This window comes from Streptopelia decaocto (genome assembly GCF_964273445.1).
Source record: "Streptopelia decaocto genome assembly, chromosome: 4".
Taxonomy (NCBI): domain Eukaryota; kingdom Metazoa; phylum Chordata; class Aves; order Columbiformes; family Columbidae; genus Streptopelia; species Streptopelia decaocto.
Window position 1 is genome coordinate 11559841 of NC_138658.1, and position 21546 is coordinate 11581386.

The following is a 21546-nucleotide window of genomic DNA, read 5'->3' on the forward strand; positions in this document are numbered from 1 at the left end:
AGTGATCTCTAATTCTCCTGTAACTTTACATAGGGACTCAACTGAATTATCAGCTTGCATATATATCTTCATAGTTCCTTTTCGCTTTATAGACTGCTTCATTAGTTCCAGTAGACTTAAATTATTCTTGATTTACACCACTGTAAGAAGAATGGAGCTGTCAAATCCCTCTGGAATTTCCCTGTTTCATTTATCTGAATATATCTTAACAGCATTTTAAACTGCTAAATGGTACACTTTTTTCAATTAAACTATGAGGAGAGTGAAACACGCTTCTTTTTTTTGTTTGTTTGTTCTTGTTTCTGTTCAGGGAAGAGTTGTAGATCATTCAGTTTAACTGCACTGGTTCCCCAGCTTGACACAAGCCACAGAACTTCAGTTCATTGACATCTGAACTACTCTGAATAACATGGTAAGTCACATACTTGCAGTGCTGTTTGCATTGTGTGTCAAACTCCTGCTGACTGGATGAAAGCTAAGAAAACAGTGAGAAGGCTGTTGTTACAACCCTGTTTATTGTGTCCATTTATAGCATTAGAACATTGGAGACTGAACTGTGTGTTTGTTCATTTTCAAAGCAACACTGAAGTTGTTAATATGTTTTACCATTTATCACTCAGTGAAGAAAACAAAAACCTGTGTAAGCAGGTAATATCCCATACCTGTACTCCAGTCAAAATAAACAAACACTGGATCAGCTCAAACCACAGCCCCTTCCTTGGATTTTTCCCAGTACTGCTCTGGGTTTTGTCACTTCCTCATAGGCGCCCCATTCTCTTTTGTGCTCTCTGCCCCTGCACTGGTCACTGTCACTTGTCTGTCAGGTAAGGACACACGCTGGCACACTCTGAGACTACTTAAAGTCACAGACACTATAAACCAACTGTTCCAGTTCAGGTCAGACTGTGAGACAGGATGACAAGAGTGATACACTGGAAGCTGTAAGAGGCAACATGTTTTGAATGAAAATATGCTGCGTAGAGCCCCTCCTGTGAACATAGGCTCTCCTTCTTTCTTCCCCAGTTAAAGAGAAGGAAGAAGATACCAAACATTCATAGGTGCTTCTGGCTGCTAACCAGGAATGGCTTTGTATTCACTGTGGTTTAACAAAGCTGCAGTTACAAAGCAGAGTCATGGCAGCTAGAACTTATTCATGTACCTCGTTTCCTTGGACAAATTGTGCAGGAGCTGGGTACAGTTTACACTTGGTAACCATTGACATAAGCTGCAGTGCATACTTCAGAGTAAATAATTAAAAATGTTCTGGTCTTTTCATAAATGAATAAAGAGTATAGGAATTCAGACTATGGAGCTGTGGGCATTCAAACCTAGTCAGGTTTTCTGTTCAAAGAATTATCTGTATAGTCTGTACCTTTCCACAGATACTGGGTCTTCTTTCAATGGCCTGCCTCCTACTAGAGACAGTATTCTGTCTTCTCAGCAAAGGCTGCCTTATTTTCTTGTCAAACAGTTTCTACAGCACAAAAGCACGTGAGTTTCAGCAGCAGCTAGTCGCTCCCTCTTTGTCCTCTACCCTTGTTTCCTTCCAACTGGTGGATGTGGATTCTTTTTAGAAGCCTACTGTGTAAGAGGGAAAAAATTGAGTAATCACCTTGTTCCTCCCATTGGAAGAAGCTATGTGTTCCTCACCTTTGTTTTTCTCACCTCAGTTCCTGTAAAATACTTGCTACAGTCTCAATGGACAGGCTTTCACTCTAGTGCTTTACTGGCTTTAAAAAAATCAGAAATCATTATGTTTTCTTTCACACTATATCTGACCAAATATCTGCTTATGCAGTTTGTGACCAGGATGAATAATATTTCAATGAATTCTCTCATGCACTGCTTTTGTGTGTGATGAAAGAGAAAGAAAGAAATAGGATGGGAAATGTCAAACTTAGATGAATTTCCTATATGTAGCATATCACCTTTTGCATGAAGAATTCTGAATTCTTTAGAACTCTTAAACAACATTTTTTTTTCCATGCACTACGTGGATAGCATTCTTTTCATAGATAGCAAAGTGTTAGTTTTGTGATTTTCCCTGATGATCATAGCAGCTTACTGGCAGAATCCAGAATATAACCCAGAAATCTAACACCAAGTCCCCAGAGCACAGCAATTACCACTAGGTTCTTAAAAAATATAACAAAATACATTAATCAGACAAACATACCATTAATGATAAATACTAAAAGTAATCATTTCTCCAAATGAACCATATGTAATATGTAACAAAAAAATTATCCTTTTTAACTAGGGGACTAGTTTTTTATTTTATTTTGATCCGATTTTAAATCTGAAATTATTAGGGGCTTCAGTAAGCAGTTCTAGTTTTTAATATTGGCAGTTCTTTCGTAGGCACCATACCTCATATAGCTGCAAACAAACAGCATCTATGAATCCAACCTGCATGCTGGGAATTTTATTTTTCTTCTCTCTGTTCATTAGATCCTGCAAATAAGAAGTAAACAAGCTCTGTATTTAAACCCATTAAATAAAAAACCCAAAGAAAACCAAAGAGACAGCCTGGAACTAAAAAGCAGCAGCATAAAAAGCACAGCAAGCTCAGCAGGGTATCATTACGTATGTTACAGTGCACGTATTCTGAGTGCATGACTAGCCTTAGGAGGTGTTCCTTGGACTGACAGAGCCCAAATATCTAGAGAAACAGACAAGCTTACTTGTTTAGGATAGGGTGCAAAAAGTTACCAATTTAGGAGTGTATTTCCTAGACAATTTAGTAATACTAATTTAGGAGAAATAATGCTGTCTGTTCTTCTGGCTCAGAGATAATGACACAGTGTTTGGGAACCACACAAGGAAACTGACTACTAGGAAGATAGGGAAGGAGTTGGTTCTATATTCTGGGCCCTGGGAGAAATAGTGGCTGTTGAAAGGAATGTGTAGTGCTGTTTGTAGAAGCCGTTTTGAAAGAGGTGATTCTGTATGATTCTGCCACTTACTGTTGGTTCTATGTTGAGTTCCTTCCGCTCTTTATCTCCTTGATCAAAGAACTCAGCAGCTACAAGCTCAGCAATCTGTAAGAGATTTCGCACATTGAGCACTCTTAAAGTTTCCTTGCTACCTACAAGCAAAACTGGTTCCTGTGCTTCCTCTTTTCAGGATATATTGAATTGGGACCCCCTATAATGAGACTCTCCAGCTTAACAGCTAACTTTTAGAATTCTTCATGCACACATCTGCATGTGCTGATATTTCTCCGACAAAGCAAGGTGGATAAAATGGCACTTAGGCCTCTCACCACTGAGAACAGTTGGAATGATCAACACATGGGAAAAGGTCAGCTGATACTAACTAGTGTTGTATCAGCTGACTGTCTTGTAGTAATACAGAAATGTTGGAAAGAACAAAGATTCTTGATTTACCTACAGATTACTGCTAACATGGTGACATAGCTAAATGCATAGATCTTGCTGCAAAGACCTGAGAAAGTCTTAAATCTGCATACAGCACTTTGAAGGACTGCTACTTAAGGCTCTGCATTCCACCACTGCCTTTGCCATAAGGACTGGATGGAGGAAGCAGAAGCTCTTACGCCAAGTTTATATTTAGCAAATCGTGAAATTAAGCATATACCCGTTGCTGAACTGGCCATGGTTTGGTTATGGCTGATAAATCACAAGCAGTCATCAGCATTGCTCTGCAGAAGAAAACAGGAAGAAATCTATGAATTGCTGTATTGTGAAATGTATGTAGCCACCAAGTCAAGTGATCAGTAAAATAGAATATCAAATTTCTAGGAACATCAAAGTCAGAACAACAAGTTAAATTAAATCAAAGCTGTAAAGATATCCAGGGCTTGATGATGCAGTAGACTTTTGTCTGTGTGAAAAGAGCACACAGAAACGAGCAAATCTGGACTGGGTCATCTGGTGGATTCACATCAGATGAACTGTTTCATTCTCTTTGCTACTGGACAGACAGCAAGCACATTTATTTATTTCTGACATTAGCAGTGACTGCCATTTTGTTGACAGCATGATGGCCAAGGCCTGAAATAGGAATAGACATAAAATGTGACTAAATTAGAATGGTGTTTAAAGGCCCTGAATTTGAAATATAGCATCTTCCCTTTCTCAGACAGCCTACGTAAGCCTGCTTTTCTGTAGCTGTGAATTACAATGTGTGTCTCTATTCCTACTCTTCTATTCTCTTCGCTTCTTCCAGTAATAAATCAGCTTCAAAACAAACTGCCTGTCCTGAATCTTCCGTTATTGGTTTCAGCAATTATTTAAGTATAAATTATCAACAGCAGAATAACATGGTACCTACACAGGAGCCCTACACTCTTTGGGAAGAGCAAAAATGCTCATGTAACTCCATGTGTTACTTAAAAAAATTTATTATACAGTCTGCGGACTTAGTAATTCAGATCTAGAGAGTCATTCAGTAATGTATATACTAATGCCAGTTTGTACAGGCCCAGAGCACACAGATCTGCTAATTTTAATGACATTAACAACATGGCATGGTAAATTGTTCACCTAATAATATTAACTAAATTAATATTAATTAAAATTAATTAATAATATTAACTAATCATTCTGTGTTTACTTACAAAAATAGCTCCTTCTGTGTAGGATCTTCCCAATTAAATTGCTTCTTTCTTAGAAGTTCAAAAAAGTCTCCTCTCCTCCTTTAAAAGAAATTTAAACAAAAGATTTTGCAGCATGCTGACACAATCCAAACATCCAGCACTGACTATCCAGCCAAACTTGCCTCTGACTTACTTTATGTATAGTGCTAGGTCTGTGGCAAGAATAGCTTGTTTTATCATTTTCAGTGTGGCCTTGTATTCTTCAATAGAAAGGCTGCTGAGAATCTGATTTCCCTTTACAAAAACAAACAAACAAACAAAAAACAATGGTTACCAGTAAAATGGGCAACAGCATACCAGTTTGCTAAAATGTCTCTTAGATACTGGATCATTGTAAGTTGCTTGCTGATATCTGATGTCATTCTTTTACTCTGCTTCCTTTTGCAGATTCCCTAATTTAAAAATAAAATTTCCAGTCCTCTTGAGTAATGGCAGAAAGCTGCACAGCAACAGCATCATAATTGACTATTACAAAGTGAAACTGCAGGCAGAGCAACATCACAGCCTTTAAGTCCATTTCCTTCATCAAAATTAAATTTGCTACTAGCTGTATCATAATATTTCTCTTTCCTCTTGCCCACCTTCCTGAAACACAGGAATGATAAGATTCCAGTACCTGCCTATACACCTCATGTAAATGAAAATGCATTATTTTTTAGAAGCAATATAAATAAATAACAAGCTATTACATAGAAATCTAAGATCAGCAGCCCACTGTTAAAGCAAAGCACTATGGAGCTGGTGAAATGGCAACTTGCCTCCACTTTTTTCCGTATTTTCCTGTCTGCATAGGAAAGAATCATTACAATACAAAGGATGTTGGATGTACCACGCCTGTGGTACAAAACAAACTGAAAATATACTGCTTTGAAATGATTGTGCATGCTGAATAACTGGTCTTAGAATTAGTTAATAATATAGAACAAGAATGTAGTTTTATTTGCATATTTACTTAACTTAGGTTTGGCTTCACTTTGGAATGTCAACATTAGCAGTGTTTGGTTTGGTCTCATCAGGACTGCTTTGTTTATGCATAAGCCAGAATGTTTTTTTGAAATGAGGGCAAGGACTTGGGTTTGTTTGGTGGTTCATAAGAGGTCACAAAAATGCCAACAAAGCCTTTTGTTTCCTTTGGTCCAAGGAAGCAGGAACTTAAAAGGATATTAGCAAGACTTCCCTTATCAGGGAACACTCGGTAAGGTTTGGTGGCACTCTGAAATGAAGCTGTGATTTCAAAACTGCTGCATTTACTTTCTTTACCCAAAAAGGAATAAAGATCACTTAGAGATGTACAAGGGTGGGAATCTATCCAAAAGCTAAAAATAAAAAGTAGAATAGGGAATGATTTCCTTCAGCATGCACGAAAATGTGGCACTCACTGGACTATTCAGGATCATAAGGCATTGATCAAAATGATGATGCTCCATGATTGAGTGGCAATACAGTTGAGCCAGTGGATGTTCACTTCTGAGGAGTAAAAAGACCCATCAGGTGGAGAAATAAAATTAAACATACTACTAATCCAGAAAATCTTCCCTTTTAATGTCCTCCTTTTATTATCAATTCACTCCCACCCACCCATGGTTGTTCTTAACCAGATCCTTTCCCCCTTCTGTGCAACTGGCCAAACAAAATTAATGCATTTGGAAGGATGCAGATGGAGTACAGATAATAAGCCAATGCTGTTACTTTGTCACAACACTGACCACTCCAGTTTTCTGCCTTCTGTTACCTGTAGAGACCAGCTGCACGCAAGGAGTAATACTCTAATAAAACATTTTATAGAGCGGGAAAGTTATTGTGTGAAAAGGAAAGGCAACAAGAAGGGTTCCTTCAGAAACAAAATTTAAGTGACAGTTTTGTTTTTTTTAACGTTTTAGACACATGCCAGGCATATTTAGTCAACTCAACTACTGAGCTTATAAGCAATAACACAGACTGAATTGGAAGGCCGCTGATAGCAATGGAAAAATTCCTGTTGACCTCAGTGGACTCGGGTGCAGGGCCCAAAATGCTGATCAAGTAATTTCCCACTGTTGGTAACTGTGTCGGTACTTCATTCATCACCACTCTCTTCATGACTGAACTACCGCAATATCGTTACTTTCCCTTTGCTCAGGGCAAAATCCAAAAGGGAAACACAATGTTGGTTATACAGGCGGTGAAAACCAGCATGAAACCAACTATGTGGATGCAGAATTTAAAGCTATCTTAGTCTAGAAAATAGAATTTACTATTTGAGTAGCTTTAGACAAAATACAGAAACTCCTGCTCTTTGAGGATTTCTTATTTCCCTCCATTCCTCATTGTGTTATATGGTTCTTAGCTTTTGCTACTGTATCTTAACTTTTAGCCCCTGGTTCCACATTGCTTATCTCATCTCTTTAACTAAATTTGGATTCTCTTGGAAGTCTGTTTTGCTGCTGATCCTGAAACTATTACTATTATTATAATCTGACCGACAAATGTTTAATCATGTAAGAGATTCTTTATTAGCATACAGTTCCATGGGATTTTTTGTATGGTTAAGGATCATTCAGATGAATTAGTGGTTGCAGGATTGAGTCCTTGCGTGAGTGCACACAAGACTCAAATGGAAGTCATAAGAGGAGACTCTGGGGATTAAAGAAGCACAAAAATGTAGAGAGAAAGATGGAAAGACAAACAAAAATGCGGAAAGGGAGATTAAAGGATGCGAGCCCCTGATGATTGTGGGCTGGCTGCCCAGCACCTCCTCTGAGACCACTGCAAAAGGACTATAGAGCAAATATGCTCGCATGTTTCTGTATGGAAACAAATTGTAGGATGGTGCCAATGCATGCTGGGTGAAATTCCCATTGAGTTAAATGGGATGCATACTGTGTCTTCTAAAGTTCATCCTGACTGAAGAGAGAAATATGTGAGAAATATCTTAGGTTATCTTCCCAAGTACTGCACCAAACTAGAGCTTGCTCAGTACTTACAGACCCTGGCTGTCTGGGAAGACACAAGTACTCAAAATAAATTCAGATCCTACTTCTGTAGTACACAGCATTTCTGTTAAACCACCATGCCAGGCCAAAGGACACCATTGCTTTCTGAACACAGTAGTTTGGTTATGCAGTTTTCGTGCTTTGTGCTTGCCTAATTTACATGTGTGTTTGGAAGAAAAAGAAAACAAAACCCCTGCATATCTACCAGAAGATGTTTAAGCAGTTCATTTCCTGTAATTTCTGCTACCAGGACCATTTTCATTTTTGAGACCCTGTTGTTTAAGAAAAGAATCATATGCTAAGTATCCACTCTCCTTGCTTCCAGTGAAGCAACAAAAGGGATCCGTTCCTGGAAAAAATAACTTTTCACTTAGACTCAAATGAGAGATTTAAAAACAAAATTTGTGGAACTTTTTATTGAAAAAGAATTATTAAGCTGTAATCATCTCTGTTTTACAGCATGTGTGAATGTTGGATTTTGCTGTCTATGACACTTTCCCAGGACATTTTTGAGAAGGAGATGACGCATCTCCAGATGTCTTCCAGGAAATTTATTTTTAAATAAATAAAGCAAAAAATAGCTAACCGGTTCCAATAACTGCGAGGCTACAGTTACTGCTGGAATCCCCTATTAGGAAACTGGAAAAAGGCTACTCTCTCAGTTTTGTGGGGTTTCGGGTTGAGTTTTTTTCCTTTACACATTAGTCTTAGTGTTATTCTGAACTTATCTGAAAAGCTGAAATTCTGCTTCAGCTTACTTATTTTCTGCCTTTCAGTATTCTCTGCCTCAAACAAACTTTGCCTTCCCTAATATCTGAATTTACACACAGCAAGAACAGCAGACCACTTCTTCCAAAAAACCACTCTCCAACTCTGCCAGAAAAAGATACAAGTGTACATTTCTGAGTATCTTTTCCCCATCTCTGGTCAGATCAGGACAGATTGCTGTATCACAGTCATCATATTATACCATGTTTTAAGTCAGGCTATTTATTTAATTGAAGAATCTGCTGTTCCTTGAAGTGAATACTAAATTCACTGAAAAGCAGATTTGGGGCAGATCTGAAACTATTAATAAATTTTAACAAAACATGTAATTTTAGTTAAAAATTAAAATACAGATAAGATTTCAGAGGAATTCCGATGTTTTTTGATAACTTCAAAGTGAAATATTTTATCTAGTAAAAATATTTTCTTTCAAGGTTTTAAAACATATTTATAATTTTTTTGCTGTATTTTCAGAATGGATCCAAGTTCAAGAGTAAAGATAACCCCAAATCAGTGAAAAACAGTCACACATTTCTCATGTGATTTTAAATATATATCTTATCAAATCAACTTAGAATTCTGGAAAAACATGGCTAACTCATGAGTAGAACAGTCAGAGATCAAAATGGTATGGAGATACCTTTGTATTAGATGACTGCAGATCTCAGCTTTGTGCGGGCCTGGACTACACGGGGGGACCCCTGGCTGAGCAATCTGAAAAACTGCATGTTTCCTACATGCTGTCCCGTAGAAGCTGGGATCTTTTGCTGTCACTCTACGGGAAAAGGGGTATGGGACATCTGAAACAGGAGCAGGAAGATGCTGCCCCTGCACGGTCTACAAGGAGTTCACTTCATCTGCCATCATAGTCAGTAACAGGTTGTGCATCTTTGCTTTGAACTCCTTGAATGTTTCTGGCTGTTCTTGCACTAACTGCTTTATACAAACCTGCTCTGTTGTACAGCCTCACATCAAATCAGTTAGGTTGTACTTAATTTAGCTCTGCGATTTTGGTATTTATCTGTTTTTATTTAACTTCTCTTAGACTTACTTACCTTTGTATGTAAGAGTTGTTCACTCCCCTGTGATCCAAATCGTGGCTTAGAGTTGCTATCAGCAAAGCCAGTGTTTCCAAGTCAGTCAGTTTGCTCTGTATGTAAGAGTATACAAGAAGTGAGTTAGCTTTATAATAGAGATTTATTCTGAGCGATCTGTATTAAATGTGCTGTCTTGTCTTTATCCACATAGCAGGTATGGTTCCGGCCCAAAGAAGACCAGGATGTAAAATGGTGTGCTGGGAATAAGGGGTTATCTCTGAAGTTGTGGTGCACAGTAGTAATCATTCTTCACAGGCCTCAATGCAGTTTTCAGAGGAAACATCCTTTAGCCCTATATATACTAATGAGGAAACTGAGACAGTAGAAGAGAAAGTGACTTGTATGATGTCACCTGGCAGCAAAGAGAGAGCATTGGGAATTGGTTTTAGTTCTGGCCCCATGACTTCTAGCTCAGCTCCTCTGTTACCTCGAGGGAGTTAGGCTACATTCTCCAAATAGGTATAAAAATTCATTATAGAAATGTCCTTGGAATAACCAGAAGAGAAAAATGTCATGCTTTTCATTGATTATTGGGCAAATGAATTAACAGACGTTTAAAACCCATGGAAGATAGAATTAAACAATATCTAACTCATTATTAAATTATTCTGGAGCTTAGGTTAGGTTATGGTTGGACTCTATGATCCTGAGAGTCACTTCCAACTGAAGTGGTTCTATGATTCAACAAGGATTAGTGGAGAGGTTACAGATTCTCTTTTGTGACTACTTTGTATCTTTAATATTCAATAGAATTCGACAGCAAATTTATTTATATCTGCCCTGTAAGAAACATAGTCTGGAAAAAACTACAGTATTCATGCAGCATTTTGTAATGGCACAAGAACAGCAGGCACAACAGTCGGGACAGGAACTTTGATCAGCTAATGACAGCCCAGCCACTCTGGGGCTGTACCCTGTGTACAATCAAATTCAAATTTTCTTTAAGCAGTTACAACTTCTGTGGATTTGCATCTGATTTCTAGATCATGAAACCTGTCCTTACTCTAGTCAAAAGACAAATCAGTTTGGAAATGGCTGATTTTATGTTTCTCCTAGGAAGATGTGGCCCCCAGTGCTTGCTTTTCCACTCAAACCAGGGAAAGTTGACTTATGTTCAACAACATCTCTGCCTCCAGAATCTAGAAAATCAGTGTGGAGTGAACCCAACAAAGCTAGGAATAAAACAATTTATGGAAATTGCAGTGGAGGCTGACAGGATTCCAAAAATAGCAAGCAAGCTATCGGAGATTGCTAGGCCACACACAGAACAAAACTACCATGTCCATTTCAGTATAAAAGGAACATGCCTTTGACTCTTCTAGCCCTTTTTTTTAGGGAGACAAACTTTGTAGAGGAAGGGAATGCCTCTTTATTGATAGTGTGTTTTGATCTACAGATATAGGATTTATTTATTCTCAGAAGTGCTTGCTATAAAATAGTATAAACCCACTAATAACATTGTCCGTAATCAAACTGAAGAAACACATTAATTAAGAATGAAAATAAACATTCTGTTTTCTTCAAGAATATAAAACCAAAACCTAAAAAACATATTTTGAAAAAAATGAATCAACATTTTTCTTATGTTGGGGATCATCTAGCCCCTCAGTATTTGTATTAAAGAATAACTAGGTTGTTTTCAAAACAATGATGTCTTTTAAGTGGAAGGTTGAAACATTGTTCAAAAGCATTGAAATGAGCATTTAAACCTTTATTTCAAAAAAAAGTTCTGTTGTTTGTCTAAATCTGTACTCAGCTCTATGCTTGAACTTACATAAATTTCTGTTGAATATTGTAAGGAAATATCCTGAAATAAGGTCAGTCCTTTTCTTCCTCACCTTTTTTATTTGCTTGTAGCATAATCATTAATTTTAAAAAAGGACATAATCATGTACATGCCTTGACATATTCCTATTGGGAACATCCACCTGATCATTTCCAGAGGAATGAACTGAAACTGGGTACGTAACAACACAACAATAGTTTCACAAACCCAGCACCTAAAGCCAGAAGTCTTCAACAGAATTATTTTGATTTCACTAGCAGTACTGCAGAATGATGAACATCTTACTGACATGACAATCAACTATGCTTTGTTACAGAATTTGTTGTGCTAAAAGACTCTTAATGCAGAAATGCCAAAACCTACCTGAATTTTACCAGATTTTAAAGCAGCAAACATGCACTGCGCTGTATTAAAGGCATGTCTCCAATTGTGATAAGCAACATTTTTCCGATAATTTTTCTTCACACTTAAAATCCATCTGCAGAGAACCTTTAAGAAACAGCATCACATGGTTAACTGAAAATGTATTAGAAATATATTATTTTAATTAAAACAAATCTTTCTCTAACCCAGCTTGAAAATCATGTCTCTTACAGGAAAAAATTCCCTTTAACCTCAACAAAGTTAAAATATAACATAATTGTGGCTTATAGCCACTAGTTCAGCCTCTCATTGAGTATCTATTATAATACTTCTGGTTTCAGGTTTTTATTACTAACGACTAAATGTTAGTGTCAGACGCAGTTCAGAAACTGAGTTATATTCAGATAACTGGAAGAAAAAAGTTCTTGTTTGTAATGACACATTTCATAGAGACAATTTATTTTTTAGTTACAGAGTTCTCTTAAGAGCTGCTTTGATAGTGAACATGTGGCTTTTCCCTCATACCAGCTTGTCAAAAGACAAGCAGAATTGGACTTTGGAAAGCAAATAAGTATATATGAAGACTGCAACTACTATATTACTGGGTAGGGGTTTTTTATGCAGGAAGAAAGTATGTCCTGGATGTTTTACACAACAGTATTACAAGTTGTGGGTTATACTTTATTTCTAAGGAAGTGAAAGGTATAAAGGTCAGGTGAAATGTTTTTGTCTGTTCTTGCTACCTATTCTTTTGTTTACCATTCTTAATTTATGCATTTGACTACTTTTGTTAGTCTTTATATATTTATTCTTGCTGGTTTTGAAATATTGCAATAGATTTTAAAACTCATTTGAATTTTAATTAAGTCCTCTATTTCTGCTCTCCAAAGTTTCTAAAAGCATTTTACAGTCCGTTAACCAAATAATTCATCATTCAGTGGAAGCAAACTAAGGACAAATGCCAATACTGCCCACTCGAAATACCCTCCGTGTTTGCTAAGTACTCTTTAATACAGCTTTCCAATTGTATTTACTGTAGGATCATTTCATTATTCTCCTGATTTTCTAATAATAAAGTTGTCTTTTTATGTGAAGAAGCATTTGACAGCATTCATACCTCATGTTTCATTTGGAAATTTTGCACTAGGTTGAGATCTGTGAACATTCGAATCGTACACAGTGTTGTTTCAAAATCTGATAGCTCGAAATCACTGAAGTAGAAGTCAGTTAGGTTGAGAGACTGTGCGGATGGTACTACAGCAGCCTAGAGAAGAATAAGAGAATATAGTTTAGCACTAGGAAAGAGAAAGCATAACATAAATATCTGCTTTTTCTACAGAGTAGTGAGATACTGAATTTTACCTTCACATTATACTGAAACCTGATAATTACTTCTCATTTATCTTTCCTTAGCCTTTCTTGTTTAACATTACCTTATTTGATTAGATTTAACACGCAGTTTTCCAAAGATCAAGAGAATAAGGAAAGGATTACCTGGTCAAACAGTCTGTTACCTAAATCAAACTGTAACCAAGAATATGTATGACACTGGGAGACTGAGATACTAGGGCATTGGACTTACATGTTTGTTTTTATGTACGTGCAGACATCAAAATCTGTAACTGCTGAAATTTTTCTAAAAGACGGTGAGAAAATAGATGTCAGTGTAGACCAGCTAGAAGAAAGAGTTCCTAACAGAATCCACATGCAGCACTATGGTGTCAGAACATGTCCACAGGGAGAGCTTTCTCAGGACTAGAAACCTGAAAAATTAGGGTTCACCTGTGATCAACAATCTTTAAAACCTTTGGACAATGTTTTTTATTTAATTTGAGTACAATCATAAACCTTCAATGTGAAATTTGAAATTACAAAGTAGACAAAAAGCCCCAACCCTATACTTTTTAAAATCTATAACTTTCATTGTCAGTAATCCTCTATGTATTGCAACTCTACTCTTTCTAGTTATAAAATTCAAAGTATAGGTATTAGTTGCCCTTCAAAATGCAGATGTTAAGGTTGCTAAAAAAATAAATGGTAAGTCTTACACTATAGAACAAAAATTAGTATCAGGTTTTTCATTAGAATAAAAGATGGAGTTCTCAGTGCTACTTCTTCACAGTCGTTTCACCTCAGTATAAGTGTGGAGCAAAAGAAAATCAGGTAAAACTGAAATGGTGAAATAAATAAACCTATGTGTTTATCTTCCTCTTTGTAATTCTAGTGGAAAACATTTCTGGAGCATGGGGAACTGTGCCCTAGAAGTCTGAGATTGAAAAGGACGCATGTGTCGTAATCTACAATATTATTACATGTAGCATGCAAATCACCTCTTTCCATTACTACGTGTACCCATCTCTGTTCCATATGTTTGCTTTTATCTTTCCTGTGTGTCAGAATTGGAAAATCAAGAAAGATTATGAAAAATAATATTTACACAGGAAACAAAATTCCAGCATTCTTACACATTTCTTGTACCAGTAATTTTGTGTCTCTCAGTTTGGATTCATGTGGTATTTCACCTACGAGCATGTGAAAGAACCACCAGGCCTGCATGCTTGGTGGAAAATAATGCAGCCATTCAGGAACTCTAATGACATAATTTTGAAATACTGCAACTGCAGTCTGGTATTTCATGAGGAAAGGGGCTGGAAGGACACAGCAGGAGCTCAGCAGAACACCTCATGCCTGTCTTCTGACCTCATTCATAATTTATCTTGCCCTTCCTTGATCTCCTGCCTTTGACAGCCACAACAATAAGTTTCATTTCAGCTTAGACATAAAAAACTGCACTGTATAGCTAGTCAAGTGTTATTTAACTGAATTAGATATTTCCTCTTTTGCTTACTGAAGCCAGGAGAGCTATCTGCTGTCCCCCCATTTTACAACATGACAGTTCATCAGCTATTTTAATTTTGAGTTATTGAGCTAGGGTCAGCTTCTGTAAGCTCTGACCCAACTACAACCTCTTGCTCAATTTCTCCACCTCAGGAATATTATAAACAGCAAGAAATGAAGAAAATGTGCCAGTTAATCCCCCTCTTCGCATAACTGTGACTTTTTCATTAATATTGCTTTCTATAGGCATTGCAATAACAATAATTAATAATGAGTAATTAATTAGTGAGTCCATTTCATTACCCAGTTAAGCATAAAAAATAATTTTAAAAATTTGCCTTCTCTTATGATTGAAAAACCTACAGATAAAGCTTATAACTTCATTTCATATGCCAAGGCATTACCTTCAAGGAAAGCCTCAAGCACAAGAATAGTCCATTCTGACATGCAGGAAGTCAAATGAGCATGGGAAAAGGCCAGCATGGATGAACAGGGAATTCCTGAGTGAGCTCAATGAAAAAATGAAGTACACAGAAGGAGGAAGTGGGGATGGGCTACCTGGGAAGAATATAGAGACGTTACCAAAGTGTGCAGGTATGTAGCTGGGAAAACCAAAGCTCAGCTTGAGTTGGAACAAGTGAAGAATGGGAAGGCCAACAAAAATGTTTTTTGTAAATACACTGGCAGCAAAAGAAAAATGTGGGACCACTGTGGTAACTGAGTGGCAACTATAAACTGTTTTGCTTTGTTTCATTTGCTTGGTGTGATAAAACACAGGTTGCAGACAGTACCCAGGCTCAATGGAGGTGATTGATGCAATACAATATTCTGCAGTACATGGAAAAGACGATGGAAGTGAAAAATTTGACTGCAGCCCATTACACAAGGCTGATAATGAATAGAATAGAATAGAATAGAATAGAATAGAATAGAATAGAATAGAATAGAATAGAATAGAATAGAATAGAATAGTTCCAAATGGAAGGAACCCACAAAAATCATCTAGTCCAACTGCCTGATGAAGCATCTCTTTTATGTACTATCAGATTATTTAGAAGAAAACAAGGCAAATCACAAAAAAAGTATATTCAGAAACGAAATTTCAGTCTATTTTGGCTGGCTTGGTACAATGACATAAGTGCAAAATAAAAATTAATAAAATTCTGAAGCCAACTAAATCACCATTCTTCTGCTGACCCTCAGTAGTGGAACAAAAGTTGTAATATGCAATGTGTTAGCTTTAACCACCAGGGAAGGTCCAGTTTCTGGACAGTGACTTAGTACATCACTGTAATTTAGGCAGCTGGATCACATCTCCAGATGTTAAATAGAAGTTGTACAATCTGAAGCCAGGAACATATGAGTATCATCTGTCTATCACTTCAAACAGGGTGGTTATATTAGTTAGCTGTCTATGTGTTAATGGGAAAATAGTCAGCACAAAGGGATCCCAGTAGTGTGGTAGGGATTATTCTTAATTAGGGGAAAATACTAGCACAAGTACTTCACAAAAGTTTTTGGAAAGTCTTTGTCAGCACATCAGAAAATAAAGTTCTCTACACCTTGCTGACAGTTTGATTGCAAGGAAAGTATCATTTACATAAGAAATGAGTTGCCACACATATTACCCTGAATCGGTCCTTAAAATAACTTGCACTGAACTGCTTTCTAGACTCACCTCTCTCCCTTGACTAAGACAAGAAGCTAAGGAAGTAAGTTGTAATAGCTTTTTCAGCTTGGGTAGCAGGTACTTGCTTTGTCACTACTTATCCAAGACTTAGTTTAAGACTACCCTGTTTCCCCAAAAATGAGACTTACCCCGAAAATAAGCCCTAGCATAATTTCTCAGGATTTTTGAAGATGCTCGAAATATAAGCCCTACTCAAAAAATAAGCCCTAGTTCATTGAAAAAGTCAATTTAAATAGTGTCCAGGCAGCTATACATGTAAAAAAGTGAGCATCTTTTGGAGCAAAAATTAATATAAGACCCTGTCTTACTTTTGGGGAAACACAGTAGGAATAGGAGTACCAATGTCTTTAACATAAATTACTTCCTTTTGAAACTGCCTTGGCCCTGTCTCTTTTCACATACTGCTACCTTTATTGATGCACAGAAACAGCAAGAAGTTTCAGAAAAAAAATGACAGAGGTTGATAACTGCAACATTTAATTGTGTTCTACTTTGTGAGTACAGAGACATAGGAAAAAAGGCAGCAATGATCCTGTTTCTCAAATGGCACTTGCTGACAACAGATATTTAAGGAGCAATATTTGCCCAGGGTTTGCTTTGGGCTCCATGTGGGGCTGTGAAGTTCTACAATACCCTTATTTTTAGTGCCTGTGTCTCGGTTATTTTTTATGTTTGTTCTGTTTGTTTAGTTTGTTTGTTTTTTCTTGCAGATCAAATGATCTGAACTAATCTGGTTGCTCTGTTAAACTTCAGAGTGATGGCTTCATAGCATGAAAATAAAGGTATTTGTTTCATGCCCTGTGATGTGATGTGAGGATATGTGGTATATCTGAAGCTGCAAAACCTGTTCAAATAGCACTGCAAGACTGTAGGCTAGAGGAAGCCAAATCTGGTGTACTCATCCCCAGTGCCTGTTGAAGATGGCCTGTGCTATGTGCTCTGGTACTGTGTGCTCTGGTATCACCTTAGAAAGTGGTGGTTGACATGGGCCGAGATTGTGCTAGGAAGCATGTGGACAGTTAATCAGGGGAGGTGGTCACTGGTTGAGTGCTAGGTTTATCGTGGTTCTGTTTTACTTCCCAATAAAGATGTAACCACAGAGATTATAACTCAAGCCCTGAAGAGAAACCATCAGAGATGTGTGGCATTGCTGGTCTTGTCAGCATCCCTTTATTGATGTACAACAGTGTGGTACAACAGAGGTTCAAAATCTGTGTGATGCCAACCATTCTAGAATTATCCTTAGTCTTGTGCCTTGCTCTGTGGCACCTTGCTTGTCCAATCCAGTCCATCCAATACTACCCAGCTTGTGGTCCCCTATGTCTGCCTTCTTCTCCATCCCTCCATCCTTCCCATTTTCTTTTGTACAGAAGGGGTGATGATATTTTCCCGGAATGTCTCCTCCAACAGAGAGAAGTGGAGAGATGAAACACAGGCTGGGCTTTGAACTACACTTGAAATTGTAGCTGTAGTTATTCTTTAGGCAGTGATTTCTAAACATAGAATTAAACATGAGCAGAACAGGACATTGCACAGAAAAGTAACCATAAAAGTAAAAATAACTGTTGCATTAACAATTAAATACAAAATTTCTATGTAAGGCCATAAAGTTGCACCCATACTCAGGAGGTTTGGAATGTACCAAAGATATAAAATATACAACATTCTGGCTCAGCTGCAGAAAGAAGAATTCTCAATATTTTGCTTCTGAAATAATTAATCATTGTGAGTCGATATTAACATTGCATCAGCTGTTACTGTCATGTAAACTCATGAGGATGGCAGTCAGTATACTCCTGATTGTCCTGTAATTACAGCTCTCTGGAGAGCATGTATTTCTCATTGTGGGCGTCGTAACATTTCCCTTTTATTTGATGTATTGACTGAACTCGGGGAACCAGCTTAAGCTTCACTATAATTTTTATTTCTGGAAAATCTCCTCCTGCATGTTTAGGGATCACATGTTATGTAACAAACTGCCCTTTGCTGTTCTATTAATGAAATATGCCTAATGTAATAGTAAAAAATTCAATTACCGCTGTTACCTGCAGCTCCCTCGTTTCCTCCTCAGCAGCAGAAGCATGGTACGAAAGAACCTAGAGAAAGAGAAAAGCAGCCCTTAGTACAAACGAAAGAGCAATGTGATAAAAAGGTATTTATTGTAATGCAGAATTTTCAGCTTGCAGCTGCACTGCATTGCATTGGCCTTGCAGAGCCTGCATTGCTTTTAAGGGAGCTCTCTGAACACATATGGGAAGATAACTGCAGCTTTCACAAACCTCCCACAGCACAGAACCTTCTTGAAATAATTAGGCCAAGAAGACATAAATAGTTTCTATAAAAGAGCAAAGAACTCTGATTTTCGCTTTGGAAAGTTTTCATGCCCCACTTCCATAGACAAATAATACATGAAACAACTATAATTATGAGCATGACATTGTTGCCATAATAATTCTTTAAGGAGTCTATTCAGACATGAAGTTTTGCCCTAAATGAAACTTGGCAAAAAGTCTGAAAGACAATTTGTTTGTTTTATATTAACAAAATAAGCTCATATTTTTAGCTGTTGAGAACACAGGACATGAAAATGTTATGGAGTTTTTTTAACAGCTAGAAACTGCCTTTTTTTTTTAAAGAAGTCATCTTATATACCAACCTATAATCTGTCTGAACTTCCTATATTATCTATAAAGTATTCTAGTAGGAGAGAGAATTGCCAATTTGCCATATAAACAAACAGCTCTTTTTTTTTTAAGCACTGAAATTATTTTGACAATTATTTTACCACTTTTTTATTTAACATGACTTAATACAGCTTTATTTGAGAGTTGTAACATTTCTTTTAGAGGCTACAGAGTACATAATCCCCATTTTAGGAATTCTGCAAACACTCTGTTTACATAGTGAATGTTAGGAGATCCAAAGTCTACAAATTTTTCACTTTCAGCTTCAAGTTATCACCTCTGAGTAATTCAGCTTTTCAGACTAAGGCCCTCTTTAGCTGTTAAACTTAACAGTAACCAATTCAAAGGCTGAGACCAGATGACGTTCATCTTGATATGGTTTGATGGAGTCTGAGGAAATTGCTGAAAACCTACAATAATGCTGCTGTTACTCCACAAACCAGTTTGTCTAAAGGACTGAGCCAAAATCATCACAGAAAACCTCAGACAAGAAAAGGAAGCTCCTATTCCCCCAAACCATTTCCTCTTCCTACGCAACAGAACAAACCAGCTGTGTTGACAATGTGTAGCCTCATGTAGAGGAAAAGATACATTCAGCTCACCACTAAATCTCATGAGTGAAGTTAAAATACAATACCAAATAAAATAGTCTGCTGGCAGATACGGAAACAAGCAGAAAAATTGTTGTGCAATTCAACAGGCCAAATGCTGTTCTGGGGGAGAACAATTTCTGTTCAGTATCCATGTGAGTAGCTGCACTTGTGTAGAACAGACAGGGTTTGGAGAAAATCAGGATCTGTGTTGGGCTAATTAAGGACCATATAGATTTTGAACTCACCTCTAATGTCACCATCTGTTTGGCCATGGCTCTTTCTACAGCTTCATACATCTGTGTATTCTGGATCCCCAAGCCACAAAAGATGACAAATGCTTCCAGGAACTGTTCATCATTTCTGTTGAAAGCCTTTATTTTGCCTGAGTTTTCTTCCATCTTATTCACAAGCTGGCAAACCCCTATGCCAGGATACAGAAATTAAAAGAAGTAATACCGAGAACTGCCAAAGTATCACCTCTTATACGGAACATCAAGAGAAAAATGAAGTTTAGGACAGTTTAGCCTACAGTACAGACCACTGGAATACATAAAAGTGACACACAGGAGTGCTGTATAATTTTCCCTGAAGTGTTTTGGGGTAATTTCACTGTATTACAGAAGAAATACTTAAACATTGTATATTACTTAGTAGACTCAAAAGTATGTGTTAGGATTTATAAACCAAAAATGTAGGGCTTTACAGACTTGATTATCTTGTGCAATTCTAGGGTAGTTTTAATCCTGGCTTTTATTATTAATAGTCTTGTAGATTGATTTAATCCCTAAAGACAATTTGTCCTTTGGAGGCTAATTAAATTTTTGTAACCATGCCAAAAGAATATTTATGAAAGTCAGAACAGTGGTACACAGAGATTTGACTTCTTTATTTGAGTCAGTGCTGGACATTTTTTTCAATAAATGAACTAAACAGAGAATACCCCAGTTGAGGCTCAAAGTTTAAGTACACACGCTGATTCTATGAGGGTGTGATCTAATTACAGCCCACTCCAAAGACAACTGTAGTAATTGAAGAGCATCTCACTGAATTCAGCTTGTTAGGTTTAAACTTGTTGATAGTTGCATCTGTTTATTTTCCATAAAGAATTTCTGGACTGTCCTGTGCACATGCCATTGAAAGGTCAGACAGGTAACTTCAACCAGACTTTGCCGCAGCTTAAATCCCTGACACTGTTTTAAGCAGAGGGAAATTCCCACATCTACCTCACTTGAGTTTTACATAGTGGATGGCAACTTCTGCTAACAAATCAGAATATTAATTAAAGTAGCTGCATTGTAATCACACATTGTTTTGGCCAAAACTGCTTTGGGGGTGATTTTTGTATTAAGTGAGTCCAAATGTTTTTTCACTCTCATCAGTATGAGTACTAACAGTTTTGAGGATAAAAGCTAACATTTTCCTGGCCAACTGCAAATAATTATCCTAGTAAAAATTAACAGTTGCAAATTTAAAATTCTGAAAAAATAATTTTCTATAAATTGCTATTGCATACCAGTTTGTACTTTATGTATTTTATGATGAATATTTTGCAGCAGGAAGAGTGATACATTAAATATGTATTTAACTAGCAAAAGAGAAGGCAACTATTTAGCATGATGTTTCCAGAACACTCTTAACAATTTGTAGGTTTTCTTACATCAGTAGAGCTACTCCTAATAAACATAGGATATATGAACAGAATTTGAATGCTTTCACTATCATAAGGTCTGGGAGGGTGGATTTGCTCTCAGCTTCTGGTTAGGGAAGAGATTATAATGAATTCTATTTTACAGCAATACCATCAGTGAACATAATCAGCAGCTACTGTAAGGTCTTACCAGTGCTAATAATTTTTGTACGAAAGTATTTCTATCATTATAGTACTCCATATTTACAGAGTAAAAAAGCTCAGAGGTTTTTAATTAAAAGGAAAAAGGTATGAGGGAGCAAGTGTGAGTCTTCCCTGTTACAGCAGGTAGAAAAAGTGAGGAAACAGTAGCACACACATGCAAACTATGTTTTTAGAAGAACATTGGCCTTGCACATAGAAGTTTTAATGTCTGGTGACAACATAACACTGTCCTGTCTCCAAATTGCATTCTGTTTGGGGAACTTAGTATCACAGTTTCTTCTA

At 37.0% G+C, this 21546-nt stretch overlaps 1 protein-coding gene across 7 annotated transcripts in view; it reads right to left on the reverse strand.

Moving 5' to 3' along the window:
* PDE5A (phosphodiesterase 5A) overlaps positions 1 to 21546 on the reverse strand; it is a 134583-nt gene that overhangs the window by 6413 nt on the left and 106624 nt on the right. For 6 of the 7 annotated variants that reach the window (XM_082050277.1, XM_082050281.1, XM_082050275.1 and 3 more), the window contains 11 exons: positions 19658 to 19833; positions 18172 to 18231; positions 12725 to 12871; positions 11608 to 11733; positions 9417 to 9511; positions 6001 to 6088; positions 4755 to 4855; positions 4583 to 4660; positions 3601 to 3664; positions 2967 to 3041; positions 2371 to 2454 (listed from right to left, as the gene is read on the reverse strand). In XM_082050277.1, coding sequence (XP_081906403.1) covers positions 2371 to 2454; positions 2967 to 3041; positions 3601 to 3664; positions 4583 to 4660; positions 4755 to 4855; positions 6001 to 6088; positions 9417 to 9511; positions 11608 to 11733; positions 12725 to 12871; positions 18172 to 18231; positions 19658 to 19833 — 1094 coding nt within the window. The remainder of the gene's footprint in view (positions 1 to 2370; positions 2455 to 2966; positions 3042 to 3600; positions 3665 to 4582; positions 4661 to 4754; positions 4856 to 6000; positions 6089 to 9416; positions 9512 to 11607; positions 11734 to 12724; positions 12872 to 18171; positions 18232 to 19657; positions 19834 to 21546) is intronic. The other variant, XM_082050276.1, reaches the window with a different exon arrangement.